The sequence below is a fragment of the Acipenser ruthenus genome, chromosome 5 (assembly GCF_902713425.1).
Source record: "Acipenser ruthenus chromosome 5, fAciRut3.2 maternal haplotype, whole genome shotgun sequence".
NCBI lineage: Eukaryota > Metazoa > Chordata > Actinopteri > Acipenseriformes > Acipenseridae > Acipenser > Acipenser ruthenus.
The window spans coordinates 39,891,198-39,917,404 of NC_081193.1; the positions used below are offsets into that span (position 1 = coordinate 39,891,198).

At 36.4% G+C, this 26,207-nt stretch overlaps 1 protein-coding gene across 4 annotated transcripts; it reads left to right on the top strand.

The window, feature by feature from the left end:
• On the top strand, positions 1-25,768 carry LOC117402795 (uncharacterized). 4 transcript variants are annotated; one of them, XM_059024185.1, is made up of 15 exons: positions 1-122; positions 2,590-2,821; positions 7,153-7,272; positions 7,540-7,659; positions 7,887-8,006; positions 8,708-8,830; positions 12,411-12,493; positions 13,950-14,075; positions 14,382-14,427; positions 17,187-17,320; positions 20,259-20,384; positions 22,111-22,225; positions 23,159-23,293; positions 24,336-24,461; positions 24,852-25,768. In XM_059024185.1, the coding sequence occupies exons 2-15, from the start codon at positions 2,590-2,592 to the stop codon at positions 24,986-24,988; spliced, it is 1,743 nt and encodes a 580-aa protein (XP_058880168.1). In that variant the 5' UTR covers positions 1-122; the 3' UTR covers positions 24,989-25,768. The 4 variants fall into 4 exon arrangements, with proteins under 4 accessions (XP_058880168.1, XP_033860145.3, XP_033860146.3 ...); XM_034004254.3 differs by lacking the exon at positions 1-122 and adding an exon at positions 2,153-2,374; XM_034004255.3 differs by lacking the exon at positions 1-122 and adding an exon at positions 2,153-2,332.
• Positions 25,769-26,207: the final 439 nt, after the last annotated feature.

The following is a 26,207-nucleotide window of genomic DNA, read 5'->3' on the forward strand; positions in this document are numbered from 1 at the left end:
CACCCTTAACAACGGGGGAAAGCAAATGCTTTAGAAGTCCAATAAACGTTGACGCTTCTTTTGCGTGCTATGGTTTCCACGTTCACGCACATTACGGAATCTAGTTTGTTTGTGTCTGTCTGGTGAGTATTGAGCTTGGCAGATACTGGTTTTTGACTCTCGTTTTATTCCTGAAATTTTCAGGTCCTGTGAATTTTTATTTCTATTGACAGTTGTGGATCAGCTGTATCCAAGTGAAAGTAGAATTTATAATGATTGACAAGTCTTTCGTTTGAATTGAACATATATATTTGTTCTAATTTATAAATTACGTTGAATAAAAAAAAAATACCTGGGAAGATAAAACCACTAAAATGCACAAAACAGGCATACTGTTTATCAAGTATTTTTATTTATTTAAACAAATAATATTACTTGTCTAACCCCTGAGTATATGAAGCAATCCCTTATGCACAGGATTTGTGGAGAGATCTTATTATAATTTTTTTTTTTTTTTGAGGATTACCAAAGTCAAACTACAGTACAAACAACGAACATATGGTGCAATTAGATATGGAGGCTACTGTATTGATCCAAAACTTGCACACCAGTCTTCCTTTTTTCACCAAAACTACAGTATTTTGATTATTTTTAGCAATGTAATTTATATTCATATTATATTTAGTAATGTAATTACTAACGTACCAAAGTGTAATAAAGCATATTAATAGCCAGGTATAGTAAATAATATTAATACACACTGTAAACCATGATAAACTACGGTAAATGCATAGTATAAATTTGGGAAAAGTATGGTAAAACTGCAACCACTACTGTGAAAATACCATTGTATAAATGCAAATAAATTAGATTTGAAAATGAATTACAGCACAGTAGCAACATTAATTACAGCACTGTCTCACTTAGTGCTTGGTGTGTATATTCTGTTTTCATTACTTTTATTTAAATGTTGTCTAAGTTTTGGATGACCATAAACTACATAACAATAACAACAAAAATACCATTCCATTATACTTAACATCTAATTTAGAAGGTTATTGAGAACTATAATAAATAAGATATTAAACAATACATATTCTGCTTCAGTGGGCTTCTATAAATGGACTCCACATTTCCATATGTAAAATGTGCATATCTGAGAAAGCTGGTCCCTTTAAATACATATTCTGTGTAACTCCTTGAACACTGGCCAATTTAGTTGTCACCTGTACTCTTAAAATACAGGTTCTTTGCACAACACTGCCTCATCTTATTAATAAGCACACATTATTTTCTTACAGTCCTGAGGCTTGAGTTACTTTGGCACACATCAAAGCTCACATTCGCATAGCCAGGTTTGTAGTGTACTGACTGTAGATCAATATAACACTTCAATCTCCTCTCCACTGTCAACAATATAGTCATTTTCACAACCGCTAATTCACATTTATAATAAACAATAATAATGAATATTTTACAATTCTGTCATGCTTATAATGTATCACTTTCCTTAAGAGAAATGTCTGTATATTTGCATGTAACAGCAGTTACATGGAGAAGCTCTGTCATCTGCAATTGCACACTTTATCATTAATATTTACCTTTTTAAACATTAAGATTTTATTTTGAACATAACCCATTTAAACAAAAACCTTTTCAAAACAATAACACAATTCAAAAGAAATAAAAGTGATGTATTTAATTGAAAATAAATTATATAAAAGGAAGAACCTCTTTAGGACAGATTATTATTTTACAATTCACTGTATTTTACAATGTTCACACAAGACCTGGGTTGGAGATTTGACAAGAAATTATTTACACCTTCTAATGTCTGGATCAGTTGGGTCTGAATTATTTTTGCTCCTGGTCAAGCCTCTGTTCAGTAGAGGTAACCCTGACAAAGAGCTTTTATATGTACTGGTAATTTGCTGTTTACACAGTATACAGTGAAAAGTCAGGTATATATGCATTTTCATATATAATAAAATAACATATTCTGAATTGTTTTTTATTATTTCACATTTGAAAACTGGTACTTGTATTTCTACAGATCCCTTTGACAGAAAAAAAGTTCAAATGCATAAATAAACAAAGTTTTGCAAAGTTTCTTCCCCCCCATTTTACCACAAGGTATATAAAAACCAGACAAACAAGGTGAATGAAGTACCTGAATGTACTCCAGTATCACGTGACATAGGTAGCTCCCTTTGTCATTATCCGATTCACAGTCTTTTAACTGACGGTGGCGTCTACTGCAGAAAGACAAAGGGGTAGAGGGGTCAGATGCGGTGGACGTTATCAACACTGTTGGTCGGTGCTACAGATAAACAACTGCTGGTCCTAAGGAAATGTAACTTTCTGAGTGGATTAACACCTTAATTTATTACATACGGTATTACTGTATTTGCATGTTTGTTTTTAACTCAGTGTGTTATTTGAAACACAACGAGAAAACATAAATATTTATGTTTATGAAAACAGGTCGCTTTAATCAAATTTAGTTATACAAGAAAGTTTGACCAATTAACTACTCTACTGATAATCCTGGCAGGCTACGCGTTGTTTTGTGGTTAACTGAACTACAAATGTTAAATTTCTTTGTTACAGATGGGGGTAGAGCAGCTGTGTGTTTTTTGTGCTCAACTGTTGAAGGACTTCGTTGCACTTGTGCGAGGGGTTACGTCAGACTTTGCACAGAAAATAAGGGACTGTGTGGATGCTATTAGCCAGTGTTCCTGCTTGAAAAGGAAAAAAGCCGCGGCCAGTAAACTATACAAGCCTGTTCTTCAGCAGCATGAAAGACAAGCAGCACAGAAATTTCTGCAACACCTGGACACAGGTAACGTAGCAATACCCACCAGAGCGGATTGCATTCTCTGTTCAGACACTTTATTCAGTTAAGCCGAGGGGACACTAGTCTACACGTTGCTAGAAAACATAATAAAGATGTTATTTTAAAGTTGCCTTACTCGGTAAATGAAAAGCGACGGTTTTCTAAAAACATGTAGACTAGCGCCCCCTTGTCTTTAAACAAGACACACACAACAACCTAAAGCCGATGTAACACCAGGCAACTTTCAAGCAACTATTTCAGGCAACTGTTGCAGCGACAAGTTGCACGCAACGTTATCAAGGAGTTTTTTCAAAGTTGCTCAAAATTAGATACTTTTGATTTTGTTGCTTCAACTTTGAACTGTCACGGGCTTTGTTGTAACAGCCAATCATTATCCAGATTTATATTATGTGACCGCAAGACGCTGACTGAAAAAAAAAGGCTACCGAAAAGAGACCGCACTGGAGAACAAACGAAGAGATGGAATGGTTTGAAGGTAAGTTATCTACATTTTTTAAATGTAAAACGTATTTATGTTATAGCTTATCTAATTATTAAAGAGCTCACATAATAAGGACTAGTCCGTACTATGAACCGTAGGGCTAGAGTATGTGGGTGAACCCCGTATTCGCGTGAGTGAAGCGGGTACGAGCGAGGGACAACCAGTCATCTAGCGCCACCTTGTGGGATGTATAGCGTGTTACACTGTGTAACGTTGTAGTCCGTTTGAAAATCACTCTAGCTAAATTACTAAATAATAAAGATGTGATTTTAAAGTTGCCTTACGCGATAAATAAAAAATGACGGTTTGATTAGCATGATATACATTATTATAGTAGGCTACAATAAAACGCAAAATTACTGGGTATTCAAACCTTATAACATAGTTTTTATTTACATCATATTCAAATGACACAGGTTTGGTAAAACTATGTAAAAATGGAATGAGCTTCTAAAATTTTAAACCACTTAACCGTAACACTAGCCTGTGGACTGCTGACACTAGTGCAGACACTATTCACGTGTTCAAAGTTACATTGGAACATTCAAACACAACTTTGAAATACCATTATGTTGATAGTGCACCAAACTTGCTAAAAGTGGCCATATTAAAAGTATTTTGTTGGCTACAAAAAATATTAAAAGTAACAATTAAAAAGAAGCTTAAACAACTGCAGTTAGCTACTGTCTTAATGTCTGTAACTGTACTTTCCTAAATGTATGTGTATAAACAGTGTATTTCAATTTGTAATACGCTTTTGTTTTAGTTCACAGGTTGTTACTTTAAACGAGACAAGGGGCACGTGCAATGGTTTTTGCTTTACAGGTCTGTATATTTATATTTTATATTTGAAATTTACGTCTTAAAGTCAATATCTCACATAGAAAATCATTTTCTGACGGTGGGGTCGTACTTGGTTTAGTTTCACAATGAGCAAGAAATAACATTTTTCCACCTGAAAAAAGAAACTAGGACCAGGGGTCACAAATGGAGATTAGATAAAGGGGCATTTAGAACAGATAATAGAAGGCACTTTGTTACACAGAGAATTGTGAGGGTCTGGAACCAACTCCCCAATAATGCTGTTGAAGCTGACACCCTGGGATCCTTCAGGAAGCTGCTTGATGAGATTCTGGAATCAATAAGCTACTAACAACCAAACAAGCAAGATGGGCCGAATGGCCTCCTCTCATTTGTAAACTTTTTAATGTTATTCTTATGTAAATCTCCATGATCAATTTCATGGCACTGAGAGACGTAAAACTATCAATAATTTTGGAAAATACCGACAACGCACTGGAGATGCTCGAAGTTGGTGTGACGTCACTAGAGGAACACATACCAGGAACAGCTGAGAGATATACATGGCTTCTGACTGTGAAAGCGATCATTACGAATTTCTGAGACGTTTTTAGTAGTCTGTATTACAGTAAGGACAGCGGGAGTCTGTTGTGTAATGAAAGAAATTGTGGGGAGGAAGAATAAGTGGTTTGAGGCCCGATTTCCGAACTGTTTTGAACCTCCAGCAGGAGAAAATAACTAAGCTGGCATGAGGAATGTTCAACATGTTCAATTTTCAAATCTGAAGAGATACCGACTGAAATCTGCATATTCTTGGTTTTAAGGGCACGCACACTGCTGCAATTCATCCAGACTGTACGGCCAGTTGAGATGAGTCAGGGCGGCTTATTCCATAGCAATGAACACCCCAAATTGAGCTACAGCAAATCTTACTGTGTTAATCATGTCAGCATATTTATTGTTTTTTCCATAAGGCTATGTAGCTCTATTTAATATTAACTCATTAATTTTATCTACTTGCTGATGAATGTTTTGTCAGTTTTATTTAAAAAAAAATAAAAAAATAAAAAATAAAAATATAATTCTGAAGAAATATTCTTTTGTTTCACAGGTGCCTGACTCTGCCAACATCATTCTGCAGCCTTTCACCTGAATTACCATCTTTTCTGTCATAATCTGTCCTACCAACCACTTCTGACAGCAAAGTTTATTCTTCACCAACTTTGGAGGTTTGCATACCTTATGAAAGTAGCAGGCAGTCAAAAAGATAAAAACAGATGATTATGATGACCTTCTTAAAGCAGCTGTTATGTACCTTTTGTGGAGGTGAAACAAAAGAAAAAAGAATTAGATCCAGACGAAGCATTTGGAAAGCATGTCAAATTACCATTGCCAGAAATGCCAGTTGAAAAAACGGGCTGCGGCACGGTTTCAGGTGCATAGTGTGCTACACAGTATTTCTAAAGAAATGTAATTAAATTGAAAAAAAAACAAAAAAAAAACAGATGTAGCTATAGACCAGTCATTATTTATATACTCAATTGAACAAAAGTTGCTATGACACTTTCTTCTTTAATTTTTTGTTTCTTTAAAGGGTACATAAGGACCTTTTTATTTTATTGTGTTACATGTTCCCATGTGTTCCTACAACTGTTTACGTAAGGTGTGTGTGTTTAATTTTTTTTTTTTTAAATTGACCACTTTTTTAAACTTTTAAATTGGATTCCCTGCCTCAAGATGGATTCCCATGTACCCGCATGGACCTCTCAGAACAACATTTCCATCCTCCTCCTCACATGTGTAACTGAGATGGATTTACCAGTGAGCAGGAGGATGATGGGAAATGTAGTTCTGAGAGGTCCATGTGAAGCCATCTTGAGGCAGGGAATGCAATTTAAAAGTTTTAAAGTGGACAAAATGTAAAAAAAAATAAAACAATACACACACCTTACATAAACAGCTGTAGCAACACATGGGAACCCGTAACACAATAAAATAAGGTCCTTATGTACCCTTTCATAAAAACAAAACCAACTTTGACTATTAATATTTTTTTATTTTATTTAGTATATATTGTATTTCACTAAAAATGTATTTGTCTGCAAATTAATATTGAATTTGATTGTAATGTAGTCTATGAATTCATATTGTATATACTAAAAATGTTTGTATTTTGTTTATGAATTAATAAATTATTTGATTATAAATGAATGCATTTTATATGTTTTAATTTAATGTATGGTATTTACTATCTCTATACACAAGGGGGCTGATTGGACTTGTCTTTTGAAGGTTTGTAAATTAAAGTAAATATTATTGGTTCATCTCTTAAGATTCCTGAAAAAGTTGTCCTTGGAAGTTTCCTGGTGTTGCATACAAGTTGAAGCAACTCTTTTGATACAACAGTTGCCAGCAAAAGTTGCCTTGTGTTACATCCGCTTTAAGCTTTTGCTCAATGCTGTGCCACTACATTAGTTGTATTATCCACTCCATTGTATGTATAATGGACCAGCTGTCACACTTTACTACATTGTTTAAAATATACAGTAAGTGTAAGATATGGACGGGCACCTCTTAACCAATTGTGATTAAAATTGGGTTAGCACGTTGTTCAGCATGTTTTTGACGTATCGGAGAAGCTGCACTGCCTTGGGCATTCACATTTTTCCCTTCTGTGCATCTGCATACCATGGCAATGTGGTTGACAACACACTTTTTCCAGTTCTCCCCCAAAGTCCGGAGGCAAATCTGCATTGTTTGTTTGAGAACATCTTTAAATCTCAGTTCAGCTAGAGCTCATAAATAACCATGTTTCAAAGGCAGTATGTTCTTTGCTCCCATTTGACCCATGTCATTTAGGCAAAACACAAATAGCATGGCCTCTTAACACTGGCCTACAGAGCATTATAAAGTATGCAATGAAGCCAATTTGAGAAAACAAATTGCACATATTTTGTAAAACAAATAATTTTGATAAACTTGTACATGATTCAGCATGATGTTTTTAATCTTAAATAAGTGTTTTCTTTGACAGGTACTGACAAACCACTGCTTGACAATGATTGTCTACATGCCCTGAGGACTTTAGCTGTTTCTGAAAACCCTAATCTACAACAGTCAGCTGCTATATACTATTTACACATTAGTCAACAGTGTAAGTACATTCCTCAAGCTATATTAATGCATATATTTGAAAAGCTTTACATACAGTTCAAACTTAATTACCAGCAAAATTGAACATAGTCTAATTTCTTTGGATGACTGTTTTTGTTGCCAGCATCGTGGTGTTATTATTGCCTCATTAACATATTATAACCTATATTCCCTTAACGTGCTACCTATATTTATTTACGTGTGTATTCATTCATAATGCTTTACAATAGTTAATGTAAAATGTTGTTTTATTTTACTGTATAACCAGTGAATGCACCATTGCCTGTTGAGTTTTTGGAGCCTTACAATGCTTTGCTCCAGTCCAGCGATATGGAGGTGCAGAGGATCACTTCGCTGTCTCTTGTCAATCTTTTGGTGGAGGAAAATGGTAAGCATGAGCAGTAAGAACTCGTAACATGAAAAATATTAATATTAAGAGTCGTCAATTACATTGGTTTCTACAAGGGTCTGCTAAGGTGAATTACACTAGCTTGTTTTATTAATCAGTATGACTGTATCATGTAAGCGGGAAGTGGAATTCTGTAGTCATTAGATCTTTTTTCCAGTTTAGAGTTCTTCTAAGAAAGAGGGCAGTACTGTATGTTTTTCTTCCAGTGAACAAAGAGTTAGTGGTTGAAATGGGGATGCTGGAGCCAATACTGGAACTTTTGGAGTCTGGAGACCCTACTGTCCAGTGTAACTCGTGTGCATGTGTGGCCACCCTCACAACTTCAGGTCTGTACTGTATGTTAGAACAGTGCTTTATCATCACACTTAAGATTTTACTTACCCATTTTCTGTATACTGGTATGTAACTATACATATACTATATGTGTGTGGTCCAGTGGTTAAAAAAAGGGGCTTGTAACCAGAAGATCCCTGGTTCAAATTCCAGCTCAGCCACTGACTTATTGTGTGACCCTGAGCAAGTCACTTAACCTCCTTGTGCTCCGTCTTTCAGGTGACATGTAATTGAAAGTTACTCTGCAGCTGATGCATAGTTCACACACCCTAGTCTCTGTAAGTCGTCTTGGATAAAGGTGTCTGCTAAATAAACAAATAATAATAATAATATATATAGGACTTGGGGTTCCCTTAAGCCCCCAGCAGGAGAAGAATATTATAGTTGTTGTATACAGTGCATTTTTAAACATATACTGGCAGTGTGTAACAGTTACATTTATTAAAGGGGACGGAGCTTTTTGAGATCAAATTAAATGTGGTTGACAGATGGGTTCTTTGCCAAAATTAAATACTCAATTTCCATTCCTTACCAAAATTGCACAAAATCATAATCAAAATTCTAATGTGAAAATGCTGCCCTGTGTTTTGCAGAGGGACCTGTCTACAAAGGTAATCGGATGTTCCTTTGTACAAGTAAGCTAATACAATTACAATCATATAGGCATTATGTTTTTTTTTTCCATCTACTTTAGAATCAAACAGAGAAGCAATTGCATCTGCTGGTGGAGTTTTGCCAGTGCTGGTGCTTGCAAAGTCCTATGATCCACGGGTGCAGCAGAATGCTGTCGGCGCCGTACTGAATCTCACCCGATCAGGTAAGCTGTGAAGAACTGTCCATTGTTCTGTTATAAAAGATTCTGTTTGTAAAAGCATTGCAAAGTGAAGTGTAGTAAAAGCATTGTTAAATACAGAAAAATATGGTTAACACAGACTTTGCTCAGAACATATAAACTCATTTACCAGCCTCCTCCAATAGTCTAAGCAGGGTTTTGGTACGCTTAGAGGCTCTCTATTCTAAATTAAATATAAACTCTATATCCCATCTGATACATTGTAGAGATCCTAGCTTAAAATTAGACAAAGCAGGGAACTCGAATCCATTTAGTCCCTGAGCCTAATGCAGTCTCTAACCCAGCCATAGGGGCTGTGGTAGTGAAGTGTGTTTCATCACAGACAGTTGTGATAAGGGACTTGAAGTATTTAAGATAATTTAATCAGTTCGCTTTAATTCCCATATGTACATACTGACTGCAGTTGTTTACTACAGTCCCTTGGTATTACAAAAACTGCTGTACAAAACCTGGTTTAACACTAGAACCGCCATCCGGGTCAGTTTGGCCCATTTTGGATTTAAAATGTTAATTATACTCTTCCGTTGTAAATCGTATGTGTATGTCCATTTTTGACTTTTCCTGAATATATTAAATATCCAGACACCGTTTGATGGCCAGAATCGCACAAATTATAAAGTTATAAACAGTTCTACCAAGAACCGTCACATGGGTCAATGTGACCCATGCATTACAATACATGTCTCTTTTTTTAATATAACGTAATATAGTATATATTTTTGGTAAATGCAGCAAACGACACGCCCCCTCCTAGCATTGAAATTTTTTTTAATTTCAAGCCTTTCTTTGTTGTAGACCGATTACGAGACAGAGATTGCTATGATTGTGGATTTGTCAAGATGCAAACTCAGTGAAAGCCTAGTTGCTTATTTTTCAATGTACCTGGAGACAACAATCCTTCGTTTTGTCCACAAACACAACTGGGAATATATCGGAAGGAAATATTTAATCTTGAAAGTAGTCATTTTGATTGGAATACGTCAACCTGCACTCGGATACATACAGCAAACTGAAATGACAGGAAGTTTAACAACTTATGTGCCTAATATGAAACATGCTACATATTCTTTTTTTATATTACTATTGAAAAAAAAAAACATTTTGGTTTTACAGGTTTGTATGTACCAATTTACACAATAGTGTTCAATGGAACTGTGTCTGTTTACAATACAGCTCCTGGATGCAGGCACAGTCAGCTGGCAGACGCGTACGCTCCTCCATAGAGTACAATACAGCCGTCGTACTGGAAGTAGTGTTATATTTTCTTTTTATGTAGTGTTCGAAACAATGATTTCGGTTTTATAGTTTTGTGTGTACATGTATCCGTTTACACCTGTACACGGGTATATACACAGTGCCTATAGAAAGTCTACACCCCCTTGAACTTTTTTCACATTTTGTTGTGTCAGTGCCTCAGTTTCATGCATTTAAATGATGATTTTTTTCCACTTATCTACACACCATACTCCACACTTAAGGGGAAAAAAGTTTTTATTGAGAAAAAAATTATATATTAAAAATACAAAACTGAAAGATCATAATTGGATAAGTCTCCACCCCCCTGAGTTAATACTTGGTGGAAGCACCTTTGGCAGCAATTACAGCTGTGAGTCTGTTGGGATAGGTCTCGACCAACTTTGCACCTAGATTTGGCAATATTTGACCATTCTTCTTTACAAAGCTGTTCAAGCTCTGTCAAGTTCCTTGGGGAGCATTGATGGACAGCAATCTTCAAGTCATGCCACAAATTTTCGATTGGATTTAGGTCGGGGCTCTGACTGGGCCACTCAAGGACATTTACCTTTTTGTTCCTTAGCCACTCCAGTGTAGATTTGGCTGTATGCTTTGGGTCGTTATCATGCTGAAAGGTGAACTTCTGTCCCAGTTTCAGCTTTCTTGCAGAGGGCAGCAGGTTTTCCTCAAGGACTTCTCTGTACTTTGCTCCATTCATTTTCCCTTCTATCCTGACAAGTGCCCCAGTCCCTGCCGATGAGAAACATCCCCATAACATGATGCTGCCACCACCATGCTTCACAGTAGGGATGGTGTTCTTTGGGTGATGTGCTGTGTTGGGTTTGTGCCAAACATAACGCTTTGCATTTAGGCCAAAGAGTTTGATTTTAGTTTCGTCAGACCACAAAACTTTTTGCCACATGGCTACAGAATCTCCTGAGTGTTTTTTGTATACTTCAAACAGGATTCAATTTCTTGAGTAAAATACAGGCCAGATTTGTGGAGTGCTTGGGATATTGTTGTCACATGCACACTTTGACCAGTCTTGGCCATAAAAGTTTGTAGCTCCTGCAAAGTTGCCATTGGCCTCTTGGTAGCCTCTCTGATCAGTCTCCTTCTTGCTCGGTCATCCAGTTTGGAGGTACAACCTGATCTAGGCAGGGTCTTGGTGGTGCCATACACCTTCCACTTCTTCATAATCGTCTTAACCATATTCAAGGCCTTTGATATTTTTTTTATACCCATCCCCCAATCTGTGCCTTTCAACGACTTTGTCCCGGAGTTATTTTGATAGCGCCTTGGTGCTCATGGTTGAGTCTTTGCTTTGAAATGCACTACCCAGCAGAGGGAACCTACAGGAACTGCAGAATTTATTCTGAAATCATGTGAATCACTACAATTTAACACAGGTGGAGTCCACTTAACTTGGTGTGTGATTTTGAAGGCGATTGGTTACACCTGAGCTAATTTGGACACTTATCCAACCAAGCTATTTCAGTTTTTATTTTTAATTAATTTTCTACAAATTTCTAGAATATTTTTTTTCATTTGGAAGTTGTGGGGTAGGATGTGTAGATCAGTGAAAAAAAACAATTTTAATGCATTTTAATTCCAGGCTATAAGAAAATTTTGAAAGGGAGTGTAGACTTTCTATAGGCACTGCATATACTGTACATACCCGTTTCTTTTGAAATATGTATTTTATTTTATCACTGTTTGTAGTCGTGCTGTATATGCGCCTTTATTTAATTTTCCATTTAAATACGGTGTTTCAGCAAGGCAAATGTTAGATATGATGTACATGTTCAGAGGCTGTGTGGTCCAGTGGTTAAAGAAACGGGCTTGTAACCAGGCGGTCCCCGGTTCAAGTCCCACCTCAGCCACTGACTCACTGTGTGATCCTGAGCAAGTCACTTAACCTCCTTGTGCTCTGTCTTTCGGGTGAGACGTAATTGTAAGTGACTCTGCAGCTGATGCATAATTCACACACCCTAGTCTCTGTAAGTCGCCTTGGATAAAGGCGTCTGCTAAATAAATAAATGAATAAAACTTTTCAGTAGTAACCGATAGTATGTCTTTAATTTTCATAACAAAGCAGTTTAAAATTGTATGGGTCACAGTGACCCACATGGCGGTTCTAGTGTTAAAACCAGTTTTAAAACCAATACATTACAGCATTTCCCATAGTTGCTGTTGATGTATTTGTACCATGGATTAATCAACTGAGCTCCTCTGAACATCATGTTACCTCATGCTCAAAATGATGAATTAATCTAAAAGGAGAGCACATTTTTCTTCCTTTTTTTATTAGAGAGGACTAGAGAGGTTTTGTGGAGGGAAGGTGCCTTGCCTGTTCTTACAATTCTTCTAGAGTCTGCCGACTCTGAAGTTCAGGTAAATATTGGTCTCCACCAACTGTATCAACTTTGTATAAATGGGGAGATTGCAAATGCTACACGAACTTGAGATAAAATACAACATGAAATACAGTGGATATGCTGGAGAAACAACTGGCTGCACCTGCTGCTATTTCACTATGGCATTTTCTTTTTGTCTTCGCCCTCCAGCTTGAAATAACAGGCATTCTGCACTTGTATTTGTTCAGTTATCCTTCTCAACCCATTTCTTGATTGTCATGGGCATTTAACACATACATGCTGATCCATTGTCTGTTGGCAAAAGTAGAGGTTTTACATTGTATGTTTAATAGACCCAGTTGCTGTCTGACTGTTTAGATTAATGGAGTAGACCCAGGATTTTACTATACATGCTTCCTCTATATTCCTATATCCAGGGACAACTATCTCTCTGTCATATGTTTTTCTTGTATCTAGAGAATAGATTATTCACATGTGGTAAAATTTTTAGTTTTTGAGAGTATGTCTAGGGGTATATGGAGACATATATCATTCTGACTGTGTATGCCAAATTTACATTTTTACATTTACATACAGTGGATGTAGGTGGGTGGCAATTAACTTTCATAATTCTAGTAGCTATCATTTTTTATTTACAGTTCCAATAGGGGATATGTGTCACTTTTTGTGACCACCTAAAAGTCCCTCCCTGCTCTGGTTAATATGTAATTCACTCTGGAAGACATTTTTTTTTATGTGAAAATATTAACTGAAGAGGCTGAATCCGTCTACAAAGTTTAAGGACAAATAGAAGATTGAAGTAATAGAACTGAGTGGCTACAAACCATGTATTAATTAGATGGGGACCAGTGTTGGTTCAGGTTTCCTGTGTGTACTGTATAAAGATGAGTCATTCATATTGTGTGAAGAGTCATGAATTGCAGAGTACCTTTTTACATATCCTGTAGCCTTCAAAATAGTACCGAGCTGACATTCCAACAATTGATCAGTCATGCCTCATCTATCATTCTGCTGTGGTTAACAACCTTGTTTTGTTTTAGAAGTTAACTTCGGTCTAGAATATTGCCAGTTGGGGTTTATTGGCCTTTGTTATTTAAATGTATGTATCTGTCAAGCTAAACCCGGAACTGGATTGTGAACTTCAGGGGTCAACTGAAAAGTGCTGGTCTGTAGTTGATTACTTGAAGTTGTAGTTAAAAGAATGTGTAAGCAGACTGGCAAATTTACATTAAAGCTGGAATTGAGATGCTGCATTGTTTGTACAGTATTTGTTGTGAAACCTGCGATGAAAAAACAGGTTATTATGCAAGATTGTCCATCTCTTTTGAACGGACTTTAAATAGCAAGAATGCAAGGGTATACATGCTATGTATTTGCATCTCTCCATTCAACACAATATTAATCTGTATTCTATTATATAACTTTATCAATTGATATATTGATGTCTAAGTGTACTGTCTATGTTGTTGCAGTATTACAGCTGTTCTGCCCTAAGCAATTTTGCAACTAATCCTGAGTACCACCAGATGATGCTTCAAGTAGGGGACCGGTTCCTGCTCAAGGCACTGCTCTCCTTAATGTCTTCCTCTGTTCAAAAGGTAAGTAATTCAAGTGCAATGTTCATTTTTCTGCCATCAGCTGTGCGGTACCTTTCGTTTTAATGTCATGTGTGAAGATTCTAGTAACCTGCAGTATCATAAAACTAGGAACAAGCAACTAAGGCATACATGTGCACCTAGCTTTGTTTGTTACTAGCTTTGTAACAGTTTAATTTTCCTTTTACAAAAATGGTTTACTTTTGCGGGAAGAAAGAAATCAGACTGTTGTTTTTTAAATGATACAGAAGGCCCCCATTGTGAATAAAGTGATTAAATCTGAAATAAATGTCTGTCTCATTTCAACAGATATGCTGCCAATCGTGCCGTTGCCTCAGAAACTTATCAGTTAATGGTAAAATCAATTCAAGATTACTTTGAATAAAATGTATTTGATAAAACTTTGAAGAGACGTTTGCTGCTTGAAAGCAGGGCTGCAACAAAGGGTACATTTTGACCTTCGAAGGTTCGGAACACATTACCAAAGGAAGGTTTGAACCTTCGATGGTACTTATTTGCATAACATCACCATATCTACTTGTTTATATTTGATTGAAAATCCTGTTTTACAGGTAATCCATATAAATGGAATAAAACATTCACATGTAGTTTAAAAATATGTTGTATAGAACAGTAATCATGTTTTTATAATTTAAATAAAAGTACACGTTTATTTCATGTAATTGATGCTGCTTGCGATATATACAGTAAGCTTGCATTGCAGCAACACCAACTGCAAGCTTTATTTCACCGTTTCAAACAGGTTATCAGTCAGTCATATTTTACTACTACTAAAAATATTAATAATAATAATACAAAAAAATATGAACTTACGCTTGTCAAGTGACCATGGAGATTGGTTGTGCCTCCATGATGCATCAACAGTCGCTTGCACAGTTTGCATTCAACTTCTTTTGGTCGCCTGGGCATTTAACAAAAAAAAAAACACAGCAGAGGGTTTTCTTTCAATACAGCTTACGCTATACAATGCTTTGCTGTCGAGATGGCAAATTAAGAATTTAAAGGTTTGCCTCTGGATAACACAAGGTGTAGGGGGGAGGGGCAGACGGTGCTCAGTTTTTTAAATTGAAATTATTAGTGTTAGCGTATATTTTGTATGTTTTAAATATATTCTACCACAGCACTTCTCTTACACCGTCTTGTACACTAGATATTTAGTACATATTTTACTGAAGCACTGCTATAGGTACCCCCTCAGTGCTTTGGATAATATACCCTGCTCCATACATGGCAGCGGCACCATATAGAGTTGCTACATATAACGATTTGGTAGTGGATTTTAATACAACTTTTGTTTACGTAATATGCATTCTACAAATCAAAAGATCGAATGTTGCATGTGCATGACATTTAATGTGTCATTTTATAGTATTCACACATTGTCAGAAAAATACAGTGCCTGAATGCCACCTGACGAACCTTCAAAGGTTTAAAACTACCCTCGAATTCCTGGCTAGCGAACGAACCTTCGAACACAGCCCTACTTTGAAAGTATTCTTTACTTTTTCTTTATCACCATTCATTTTGAGATTATATTCAGTATGCCGAGGATGTAGGTTATGGTACACCACTGTAACATTTCTTCCCTCTGTATGTTTGTTTTATTTCTGTCCTTGCCAGGGGACATGGATGCTATTCCATGTGTAAAACAGTGTAAAAAAAAATAAAATAAAAAACACAAATGTTTTAACAGGTATTTTTTCTGGATTTAATGTAAATTGTGTATTTTTCCTAGATTTAACAAAAACTCCAGATTTAGCTAAATATATAAATGTTAACAAACACATTCTCAAAAGTCAGAGTGTGAATGCAGCTCTGCAGCATACAATTCCAAATCAAATGCGTCAGTGGGTGTGGGCTTGCATGGTAAAGGGCTATGCACACTTGACGCAAACGATGCGAGCGAATAAAAAAATAATGAAAACTATTGATTTAAATGGAGTAATGCACACCGCAAGCAAAGCCAGCTTCGCAAATGTAGTGAGCAAATATAGAAATACATTAGTTTTATTTGTGATTGCGCTACGCACTGTTCGCGATGCAATGGACCAATCAGAAATAAGGTCAAAGGCTGTCAGACTGTCACTGTCTCGCTTACGCAAAGATTACCACAGAAATAAAAAAAAAAAACTGACATCAATGAGAATTTAATTATTAAAGTCGAAAAATATAATGTTCTTTATGATGCCAGTGGCCATGGTTATAAAGACAATAAAAAGGACGCCACATGGCAAGAAATAGCAGACCAATTGAAAATTGATGGTATGATATCTTTATTTTACCTTAATTTTAGTCAAAGTGATGGGGAGCGCCACGCACTGGTTTTGTATTTCTGTAATGACGCTTCTTTGTTTTAATAATGTTGACCAATAATAATAATCACATTAGCTCTTAACAAGCTGGTGGTATTCCCTGAACTGTTTCCTTTGTTTTAGTGTGTGGTGTACCCATGCTGTCCTTATTTGTGTTGTTATTTCTTTTATTTCATCTCCACAAAAAGAAAACAGCTTTTTTTTTTTTTGTACTCGTGTTGTATTCGTGTCGTTCGCTTTGCTCCTGGTGTGCATACAAATTTGTGAAAATTGCTGAATGATAATGTTAGGTAAATGTTGATTCGCCAAGTTTAAATATATATATATATAGTTACATGCATTTTTTCACTGACTTTTTTGTTAGAAATGTTAGCTAAATGTTGACTAGTGTAAAAAAAAAAAAAAAATCAGATTTGTTAGAAACCCAGGTTTAACAAGAAGTCAGCTAAATGTTCACTTGCTAAGTGTTAAAAAAAAAAAAAAAAAAAAGATATAGAGACTGATTTTAAATGTTGATTTTGTGATACACTTATGTATTTAGCTAAATCTGGACTTTTTGTGGTTAAGAAAAAATATGCGATTTTACATAAAATCGGGGGGGGGGGACATCTGTTAAAATATAAAGTTAAGGTGTAACGTTTTAATATGTGTTGGGGGGCAACAAAACGTATGCTAAAAAAGGGGGGCGGCATTAAAAAAGTTGGCACACCACTGCTTTAGACAATGTAACTACACTTTAGGTGCCCTGTTGATCTTAACTGTTTCTTTTACTTTGCTGCAGTAAATACCCAAGAGGCGCTTGTGGCTATGGGCTGCATTCCTCAGCTGAAGGCTTTGCTCAGGTCCTCCAGTGAGCCTGTGTCAGAATCAGCAGTCACTCTCCTCAGTGCCCTGTCAGAACACCCCCCCAATAGGGTAAGAGTAAGACTTTCTCCTTTAATAGCATTTTAATAGCATTTGAAATGTAGTTTTGTTTACAACTGTAAGTCGCCCTGGATAAGGACGTCTGCTAAGAAATAATAATAGTAATTTCGTTTTATTCGAAGATTCTGGATTAGCCATATCAACACCTGATAAAATCTCTTTTCAGTCATATGCTGAGGTTTAACATCCACTTAACTGTGATCAAGTTTAGAGTAAGGCTTGCCACCTTTTGAATGTAAAACCTGGACAGATGGTTCAGAACTTGTTGGGGCTCTGGCATTGGTTTCCTGACAGTGAGTTCTATGATACTTTAAAATTTTGCATATTGCATATTGCCTTAGAAAAAAAGAGAGGTACACACTTCCATGTGGTAGCATGTGTAATTTATAATCTTACATTGCATGGTATTTAAAGTAGGATTTAAAAAAAGCAGGGAACATGAATGTACTGCACTGTGTACAGCAGTGGTTGGCAAATGGCGGATGTCTCCTGGCAGGGCTTTTATCAAGGGCTGAACGAGAGCGGAATTTCATTTTAATGTTACCGCAAGGGGGCTGTCATGGGGTATTCCCCGTATGACCTTCATATATTTCTTGCGAGTAAACAGAAAATGAAGTGTTTTGCAATATTGATTCCAAAGTACAGTACTTGCTGATTTGTGATGAAACATTTATGCCTCACTATGGTACTGGAATCCTCATATGATAGACAGGAATGCAGATTAATTAATATAAAACAAAATTCAAATGTAGCATACATTTTTATTTTAAATGCTTCATTGCGTTATGACAAATTTTAGTGCGAAAAATGGCACTTTCGTTCTGTGATCAGCTTTAGAACACCAGGTGTGATAGAATGGACATATATAGGCGGGTCAGAATGGATCACAGACAAAAACGGTTATGTACCTGGGAATGCTGAAGTTGTCAAAGCTAGGGATGTAATGGGTTAACCGATTAAATAAATGCATACCGTTCTTACATAAGTTAACGTATAATACAAATTGATAATGTGTCCGGCGTTTTGTGTTTTTAAAAGTAAATATCCAACAAAACATGTGCTCTTTACGCACTAGTCAACCTGAAAGCTAATCTGTCAAACTAGTCTTAAGCTGTCGATTTCCGGTGTTCTTAGGCAGAGCACAGCAGCTGGAGTCAAAATAGAAAAGGGAGGAGTGTAAAGACGGAGCGGTCAAAATGAAGTTATGTGTCGAATACCTGCGAAATAAAAATAAAAACATCTTAGTTTAAGAAGCAGGTACGTTAATGTATTATTATTTCCACATTTTAATCATTTGTACTCCCAGTGAGTCACTGGCCCTACCTGCCTTTGTCTGAAAGTTCTGAACTGGTTACCTAGCAACTAACTTGCCATGTCAGCAGGATGTACTTCAGTAGTCTCTGTGATTTTTGTTGTGAAGGGAGTTCAGAAAGTTGCTTTATAAATATCAAACAATTGACAGCAATGACCCGATGAGCAGTAAAAAAAAAAAAAAAAAAATTGAAAAGCTTGTGCTAAATGGCTTAACACATCACTCCAAGGACGAGATATATTTGTCTTTTCTCTCACTGACAAAATCAATTGTGCGCCGCCCCCTGGGAACTCCAGTCCACAGTCGGCAGTGGAATAGCCTGGACTCGAACTGGCGACCTCCAGGGTATAGGGAGCATCCTGCACTCCACGCAGAGTGCCTTGACCAGGTGCGCCACTCGGGAGCCCAATAATTTATTTTTTTCTTTTTTTTAAAACTAAGATGTTTTAGTTCAGTAGTTGTGGCCACAGTTTGTTAAAGTTGCAGTTTATCTGTGGTCATTTCAAGCAGCAAAAAAAAACCTTGTATTTTACGTACTTGCTTTTAAAATGGATTCATAGCATTAATTCATCCTGTCCCATTTTTTTATTGACCAGCCGGTATTATTATTATTATTATTTATTTCTTAGCAGACGCCCTTATCCAGTGAGACTTACAATTGTTACAAGATATCACATTATTTTTTACATACAATTACCCATTTATACAGTTGGTATTGCAAGTGGCCCGCTCTGCGGCTGCCCGCGGGTCATTTGGCCCACCATCAAATTTAATTGCCGACCACTGGTGTACAGTATTAAAGCCTGCTAGTCATAGAGGGTGGAAGTAGAAGGAAATTCAGACTATAGCGGAAAGGTATTCAGAATGTAGGGGAAAATGTAACACTAAAATGTTTATCAGCTCTTACAACCATTAGAGTATTTAAAGAGCTAATGATCCCTCTCAGCAAGATGAGAGCCTTCTTTCCTGTCATTAACAAACCAGGTGCTTTCCCCTTATGACTGACATGGTTTGCAGCCAGTTACTGTGGACGCTTAGCCCCCACTGAGGAGGTGAAATGACCAGAGAAGTGCAAGTGAAACATATTTCCTGGAAGACAGGGCAAGCAAACTGAGAAATAACTTTTACCCTGTGTAGTACCAGAAGTTTTAAAATGAAAACACATGTTTGCGATGTCATATGTTACTTTCAAAACTGAGAGCTATATAGTTAATGTATGTGCACTGCAGGTAAGGATTATGAAAGTATTTAGTTAGTCATAGCCACTTTAAAATAGTTTGTAAAGAAAAGTGGAACTAAAAAGGATCAATGAAACAAGCCCTAAACATATTTAATGGGAACATATTTTACAAGAGTATTGACACAAGAAAATCCATTTCAATATCTGCCTCAAAGTGGCATTATACTGAAGTACAAAAGAATAAGCTACCTTAGTTAGTTCCCTTGTATTACCAGGTGTTATGCAAATTCTATGTTCTTGGCAGGGCTTAGCTATATTTTTGTACTGGTATGCTAATCCAAGAGAGGTGCACATCTCTGGTAATTGCTTTTCTTTTTTTTTTTCAAAGACATGAGAGAAATCTTGTCTGGTTTATTTTATTGATACTATTTTTTCAGGGTGCCTTAGTGGATGAAGGCTTTTTGAAGATTCTGAAAGAGCTACTTAGTTACAGAACCAATCCAGTAATCCTCAGCCACACTACATATACCATCAGGAATCTGAGCTCCAGTCAGAGTGTTCAGGTAACTTGTATGTCTCAGTACAGCTAGGCAAATGCATGCCTTGCATTGTGGCTCCATGAAAAAGGTAAAGCCCATTTTGGCATTATATAAAGTTTAGCTGTGCAGATACAGAGAACCTCTACTCTGGAGGCCGGGTCTTTGACCTTCATAAAATACACCATCTGGCTCGCTATGTTCCCTGTACCTAAAATCGGAACATTTCTCCAATACCACTCTATGATAAAACCAACTATAAGAGACCTAATTCACACAGTGTTATGTGGGTGCAATGCAGGATGGTGGAGAAAATCATTATCTTTATTTGCTTGAATATATTTGACATACCATTTCTTCCTCACTCTCTACAAATCATCAGCTGCCCCCTCCTGCCCTAACATGCATAGGTCACAACTGGTAGCCCAATTATTTTTATGTTGAGAAGAAAATCGCTCCCAGTGGTCAGGGCAGGCTACACATACTCCTTCTGTCAAAATGAGAGAGAGAGAGTCAGGTGTACAAATACATAAGTATGTAGAAGATGTGGTAATATTAACTACACAACTGAAGGAAATATGAAACACAACTCCCTCTTTGAAGATTTAACTGTGACAAGACAATATTTATCCAACACAGAGTATTTCATAGACATTGTGTTTCAGTTGTTTTTCAGTTCTGAATACTCGACGAGTCCTTTGTTCTCAGCCTTCAAGTGAGAGAGCATTCAGATTTTCTAAGCCTCATGTAGTTGCTTTGCAATTCAGAATGGGTTTCGAGGGCTTTAGAGTTTAAAATCGGAGGGTCGGAATGGAGCAGTTAACAGCAAAAATTGCCTTTATCAATGTATTCTTCATATGTTAACTGTCATTTTAATGATCTGTTTTTGTAGGCATTTTCTTACATTTTTCTTCATTCTGTAATTGTGTGTAATTTATAATATGTATCATGTGAAAATTTCTGTATATTAAGAGTATCAGAATATGGGGGTAAATGGAAGCTCCCTGTTTATCTGTCTGCCAAACTTACATTTTTACATGTACTCGCAAATTGTTACAGAAATACTGTAGCTATAATTAATTAAAATTAAACCATTGGGTTAGCCTTGTATAGCTTTATTATGCCATTTAAAAAAAAAAAAAGAAAACTTTGTAACATTAAATTATTGTTTCTTTTTTCATTTTTAAAACTTGCATCTAGCCCTAATCAATTAAACCAAATTGAGGAAGACCATTCTAACTTCATACCTAGCAAAGTTGACCCAAATAACATATACATTAGAAACATTCTGCTATCAACTAAGTTCTTGGTATAAAGTTTCTGATCATGCAAATTTATTGCCCGTGTACCCCACTCTGAACACTTGTTTTTTAAATATTCTCATACCTTTGAAGAGATAATTTTCCCAGATGTGTAATCTGACCCACAACTGCAGTGGTACCCCAACACTATCAATATACAGTTAATGAAACACAACTGCAGTGGTACCCCAACACTATCAATATACAGTTAATGAAACACAACTGCAGTGGTACCCCAAACACTATCAATATACTGTTAATGAAACACAACTGCAGTGGTACCCCAAACACTATCAATATACAGTTAATGAAACACAACTGGGAAGGGCATTGTTATTCAATTTCCCCCCAGAAATGTGTTTATGTGGTTGAGACAGCAAAGACTGCAAAACTAAAAAAAATCAAATAATAACTAAAGGAATAGATTTAATATGTTTCTTTCCTCTGTTTAGGCTGTAATTGACAGCGAGTGTGTAGAAGGATTGCTCCAGACTCTTGCTTGTACGGATACTACAGAAGAATCCCTGCTTTGGGTCACTACCTGTGTAAAAGAGCTTACAGCGCTTGGTAAACCATCTTTAAAAAGTCTATTTTATTTCTGCAACAAAAATAAAGAATCTCCGTATGAAACAGCACAATGCATACACTACCTAGTTGGACATAATTAGGGATTTATAACCAACATTAAGGTTAAGGTTAGAACAACTTCGAACTTAGTTCTGCCATTCACCTGGCATGTGGTATCCTTTTCATTCTAGTTAGCTTGCACAGAAATGTCAGGTATTGTATTTGTACGTTCTGTCCTTAATTTGTCCTTTAATTCAGCATTGTTCCTGTTCGTTTGTATTATGTATTATGAATCCCCTCCATGTTGGCCCCAATGCTTTTTATGCTGGACATTCTACATGCTGTTCAACTGATCCAAACAGCAGTGGACCTCAAAACTGAATTAACCAAAATGTGTGTACAAAGACTATGAAAATCAAACTCTAACAATGCAGAAGAGCCTCTCTTTAATGTATTTCTGTCTGCAGTATGTAAAACGCTAGGGAGGGTCTTATCTAGTCATTTCAACTAAGTGCTGTGGCTTTTCTTTTCCATACCATATAATGGATCGTTATTGCTGTGATACCTCTTTGACAATGTGGGCAATAATCCTTCCACTACAGTGCACTAGAGCGGACATTTTGAAAGGAGCTTTGAAACAGTTAAGTGTTAAGTGTAAAAAGTTGTCAAGGATGTTGACAATGAAACCGTTGTAGCAACACGTGGGGAGTTGTAACTAGGAATAAAAATAAGTTAAACTGAACAAGGGTGCATTGTAAAGGCACAGAAGCTAATTGGTGCATATCTAGTTCATATAGCTTTTTAAAAAACAAATACTTTGCCTGAATTACTGCATGTACATTTTACAAGCAGAAGTGATGCAAGTCAGTTGTCACTGTAGATTATCTGCCTGTCCCGTATAGAAATTCTATCTTTTTAATTTTGTTTTTCCAGAATCACTGAAATCACACATAGCTGAAAAATTGAATTCTGAGCTGGTAGGACGTCTCATCGGTTTGGCTGGCCAGTTGGAAAATACAGAGTTATCGTTTCACGCTGCCTATATTATCGGCCAGCTTGAACCAAAAGGTGAATCCTTTTTTTTTTTTGTTTCTCTCTAATGCATTTTGAAAAAAAGCATTACAGAAAATATCCCGCACTGCTGTTTTACAATAACACCACTGAACGTTTGTATATTGCTTACAAAAGGTACACACGTTTCTCAAAAGTGATGGGCCAGATATAGATGTAACCCCTAACCACTAAAATTACCAAACAAGCTGAAAGAATTGGGTCCTGGGTATTCTTGTGCAGATAAATACTATTTATGGTGATGCCTCCACCTAAAGCAAAGATAGGCTGTATATATCTAAATGTTCTAGGTATATAAATAAACCAGACAACAGTACTATAGAACCAATAGGTAGGGAGGTTCCCACCCCGTTGATGTTTACTGCACAAGTAAATGAAATAATAAACACAAACATAGGGCAACGCATTAAAATAGAAAATGTGCCATTAACATACCCTACCCTAAAAAATATGCTAGTCTCCAGACCAAAAAACTAGGTGACATAAGTCCTCGCTCCCAACTCTCTCTCTCTCTTTGCTCTCACCACGTCCCACCCCCTTCAGTCTATCTCCCATACAATTTGGACACTGCTGTTTTGGAAACTGCTGCTATTGGCCCAGCTTACCCAAGCTACATAGAGAAAATTATATTAACTCGATATTGGAACAGAACCCAGAATCATTCAGAATGACTGAAAATGCCATAAAAAGGTTGGAGAAAACAATCAAAAAGATATTTGAGGCTAATTACTCTTCAAGAAATAGTCATGTATCTCTCCAGAACAATTAAAAAATAAGTGCAATTGAATCAGTGCTGCCCAAGTGGCCAACACAGCTACAACAAATTTACAAGCATATAACCAGTCTAACATGCTCATTTCTGTGCTGGTAATGTCATAATCTATTTTATTGAAACCTCAAGAAATGATATGTGGGACAGTTCAATATACAAACTCTAAATAAAATAACCTGCAAACTAAGCTCAGGTTACAGTATTGTGAACATGTCTTTTTGTAAGCAACCTGAACAACTACTGGTATATTATGTATACATTGTACAGATGAAGTTCGGCAGTCTTTAAAGCCTCACATCAGTGAAGTTTTGGGATACCTGCTACGATTTCTGAGTCACCAAGAAGTTAGGTTCCAGCACCTAGGAATACTCACCCTCTGCAGGCTCAATGAAGGTAGGTAGGAAAACTAAAGCTTCCATTTACTTTGCAGCATACAAAACCTTTACAAGGTTCAGCAGACAATACAATTACGCATCTCTGGGGCATATGGATAGACAAAGATGATGCTTCATAAACTAATAAGAAAGGGGTGGTTTTTATCCAAAATCCCACAAGATAAACGTAATTGCTCCTATGAGAAACAAATCACTGTGTTTTAATGCTTATGCTGTGTGAGCTTGGTTACGCTAAAGGGGGAGATTAGGGGTTTAGTATTAAAAATGAGTTTTTCTTTGCATAACTTTAAACTCTGATATTGCTCATTTTGGTTATAGGTACTGTTCATAAAAAAGGTTTGGTGTGGGGGAATGTTGGTTCAATTTGGTGTGTTTAATGTATTTCTAGATGCCAACTTTTCATCAGCTATTGGACTAAGCCCTTTAGTGGAACAACTTCAGAGGTTCCAGCAGCAAACAGAAGAAACGCAGGCTCTTTTGAGGATGGCAATGCACTCAATGAACAGAGGAGGACAGGGACATTAATGACCACGTCTCCCAGTGAATCTTTTTTCAATTTTTACTTTAACAATGTGTTATCTATTGTGCTTGTGTTTTATCAGTTGTTATTTTACATTTGTCAGCAGATCTGCTCTTAATACATTTTTTAAATCTGTTTTTTGCCAAGACTAAAAATCACAAAATCCATGAACCGTATTCCTTCGAATTTAAGACACACTTTTTAAACCAATTTTTTTTCTTCTAAAAAAATAGCCTGCATATTAAATTCAAGTATAGTGATGTGTGTGTTAAAATTGATACAGTAATTCAAGTACTTATTACAAGGGAAAAGATTTTAGATTCAATTGAGATGGGGGAAATTATTTATTTTCCCCTCCGATGTGGTGTTCAAATGCATGTAGTAGATCTTGCAGAGAGGTTTGGTAGGATGTACCCCTTAAAAACATTTTCCTTAATCAGAATCAAAACTTGCATGATATTAAATCTGCCAACTGAACCACAAAAAAAAGAAATGCTATGAATAGACAAGTGTACCTCCCAATACTGAAGGAATACAAATCTAATATTACAGAATTGAGACGAAGAAATTGTGTGTCACAGATCATTCAGTATAATGGTGAATCAAAATGACAAGCATCTTTTCACCATAGTTACAAACTGATTGGTTAGTGTTCAGTATCTCAGGTTGGCTTCACAAACTGCAGATAATAGGGATGGGTTGGTGGTATGTAGTCCTTTTTTAGTGTTTTTCTTAGTTTGAGATTAATTTTATGTATGCAAATACAGCATGGTATTGTTCAATTTTAATAAACAAAATGTGCCTAAAATGAATGTATTCAGTGCTCATTCTTTGGCTTTTCTAAGAGAATCCATGCCAGTTGTTTGTTCAATGATGCAGAAAGCTAGACAGTTGCCACCAGATAAAATTTAAACAGTTATCATGGAGCTGAAAAGTTTCATATCACACTACCAATCTGCAAGTGAGGTAGAACTTCAAACCGATGCTAGCACCTCAAAAAACACTTGTTTATTTTGACCAACTCATCATTTCACTAATATGACTGACTCGAGTTGGCAGTCATTGTGTGCTGCAGCATCTGTGGAGTACTGAAGTGCTCCCACGCAGAAACAAAGATATTAAGAACAAAATAACAAAACACAGTGATTTTGAGGTACAAGGACTGAAAGATTTGAATTGTGCTGAACCTTAACACTGTACAAGCGTTTTGAAGGATAATTAAGG

Bases quoted from the DNA above. Each gene is read 5' to 3' on its own strand.
- LOC117402795 (XM_059024185.1), top strand. From the start codon at position 2,590: ATGGGGGTAGAGCAGCTGTGTGTTTTTTGTGCTCAACTGTTGAAGGAC. The intron at 12,494-13,949 runs GTAAATATTGGT...ATGTTGTTGCAG, and splicing joins CTGCCGACTCTGAAGTTCAG to TATTACAGCTGTTCTGCCCT. The intron at 22,226-23,158 runs GTAAACCATCTT...TTGTTTTTCCAG, and splicing joins AAAAGAGCTTACAGCGCTTG to AATCACTGAAATCACACATA.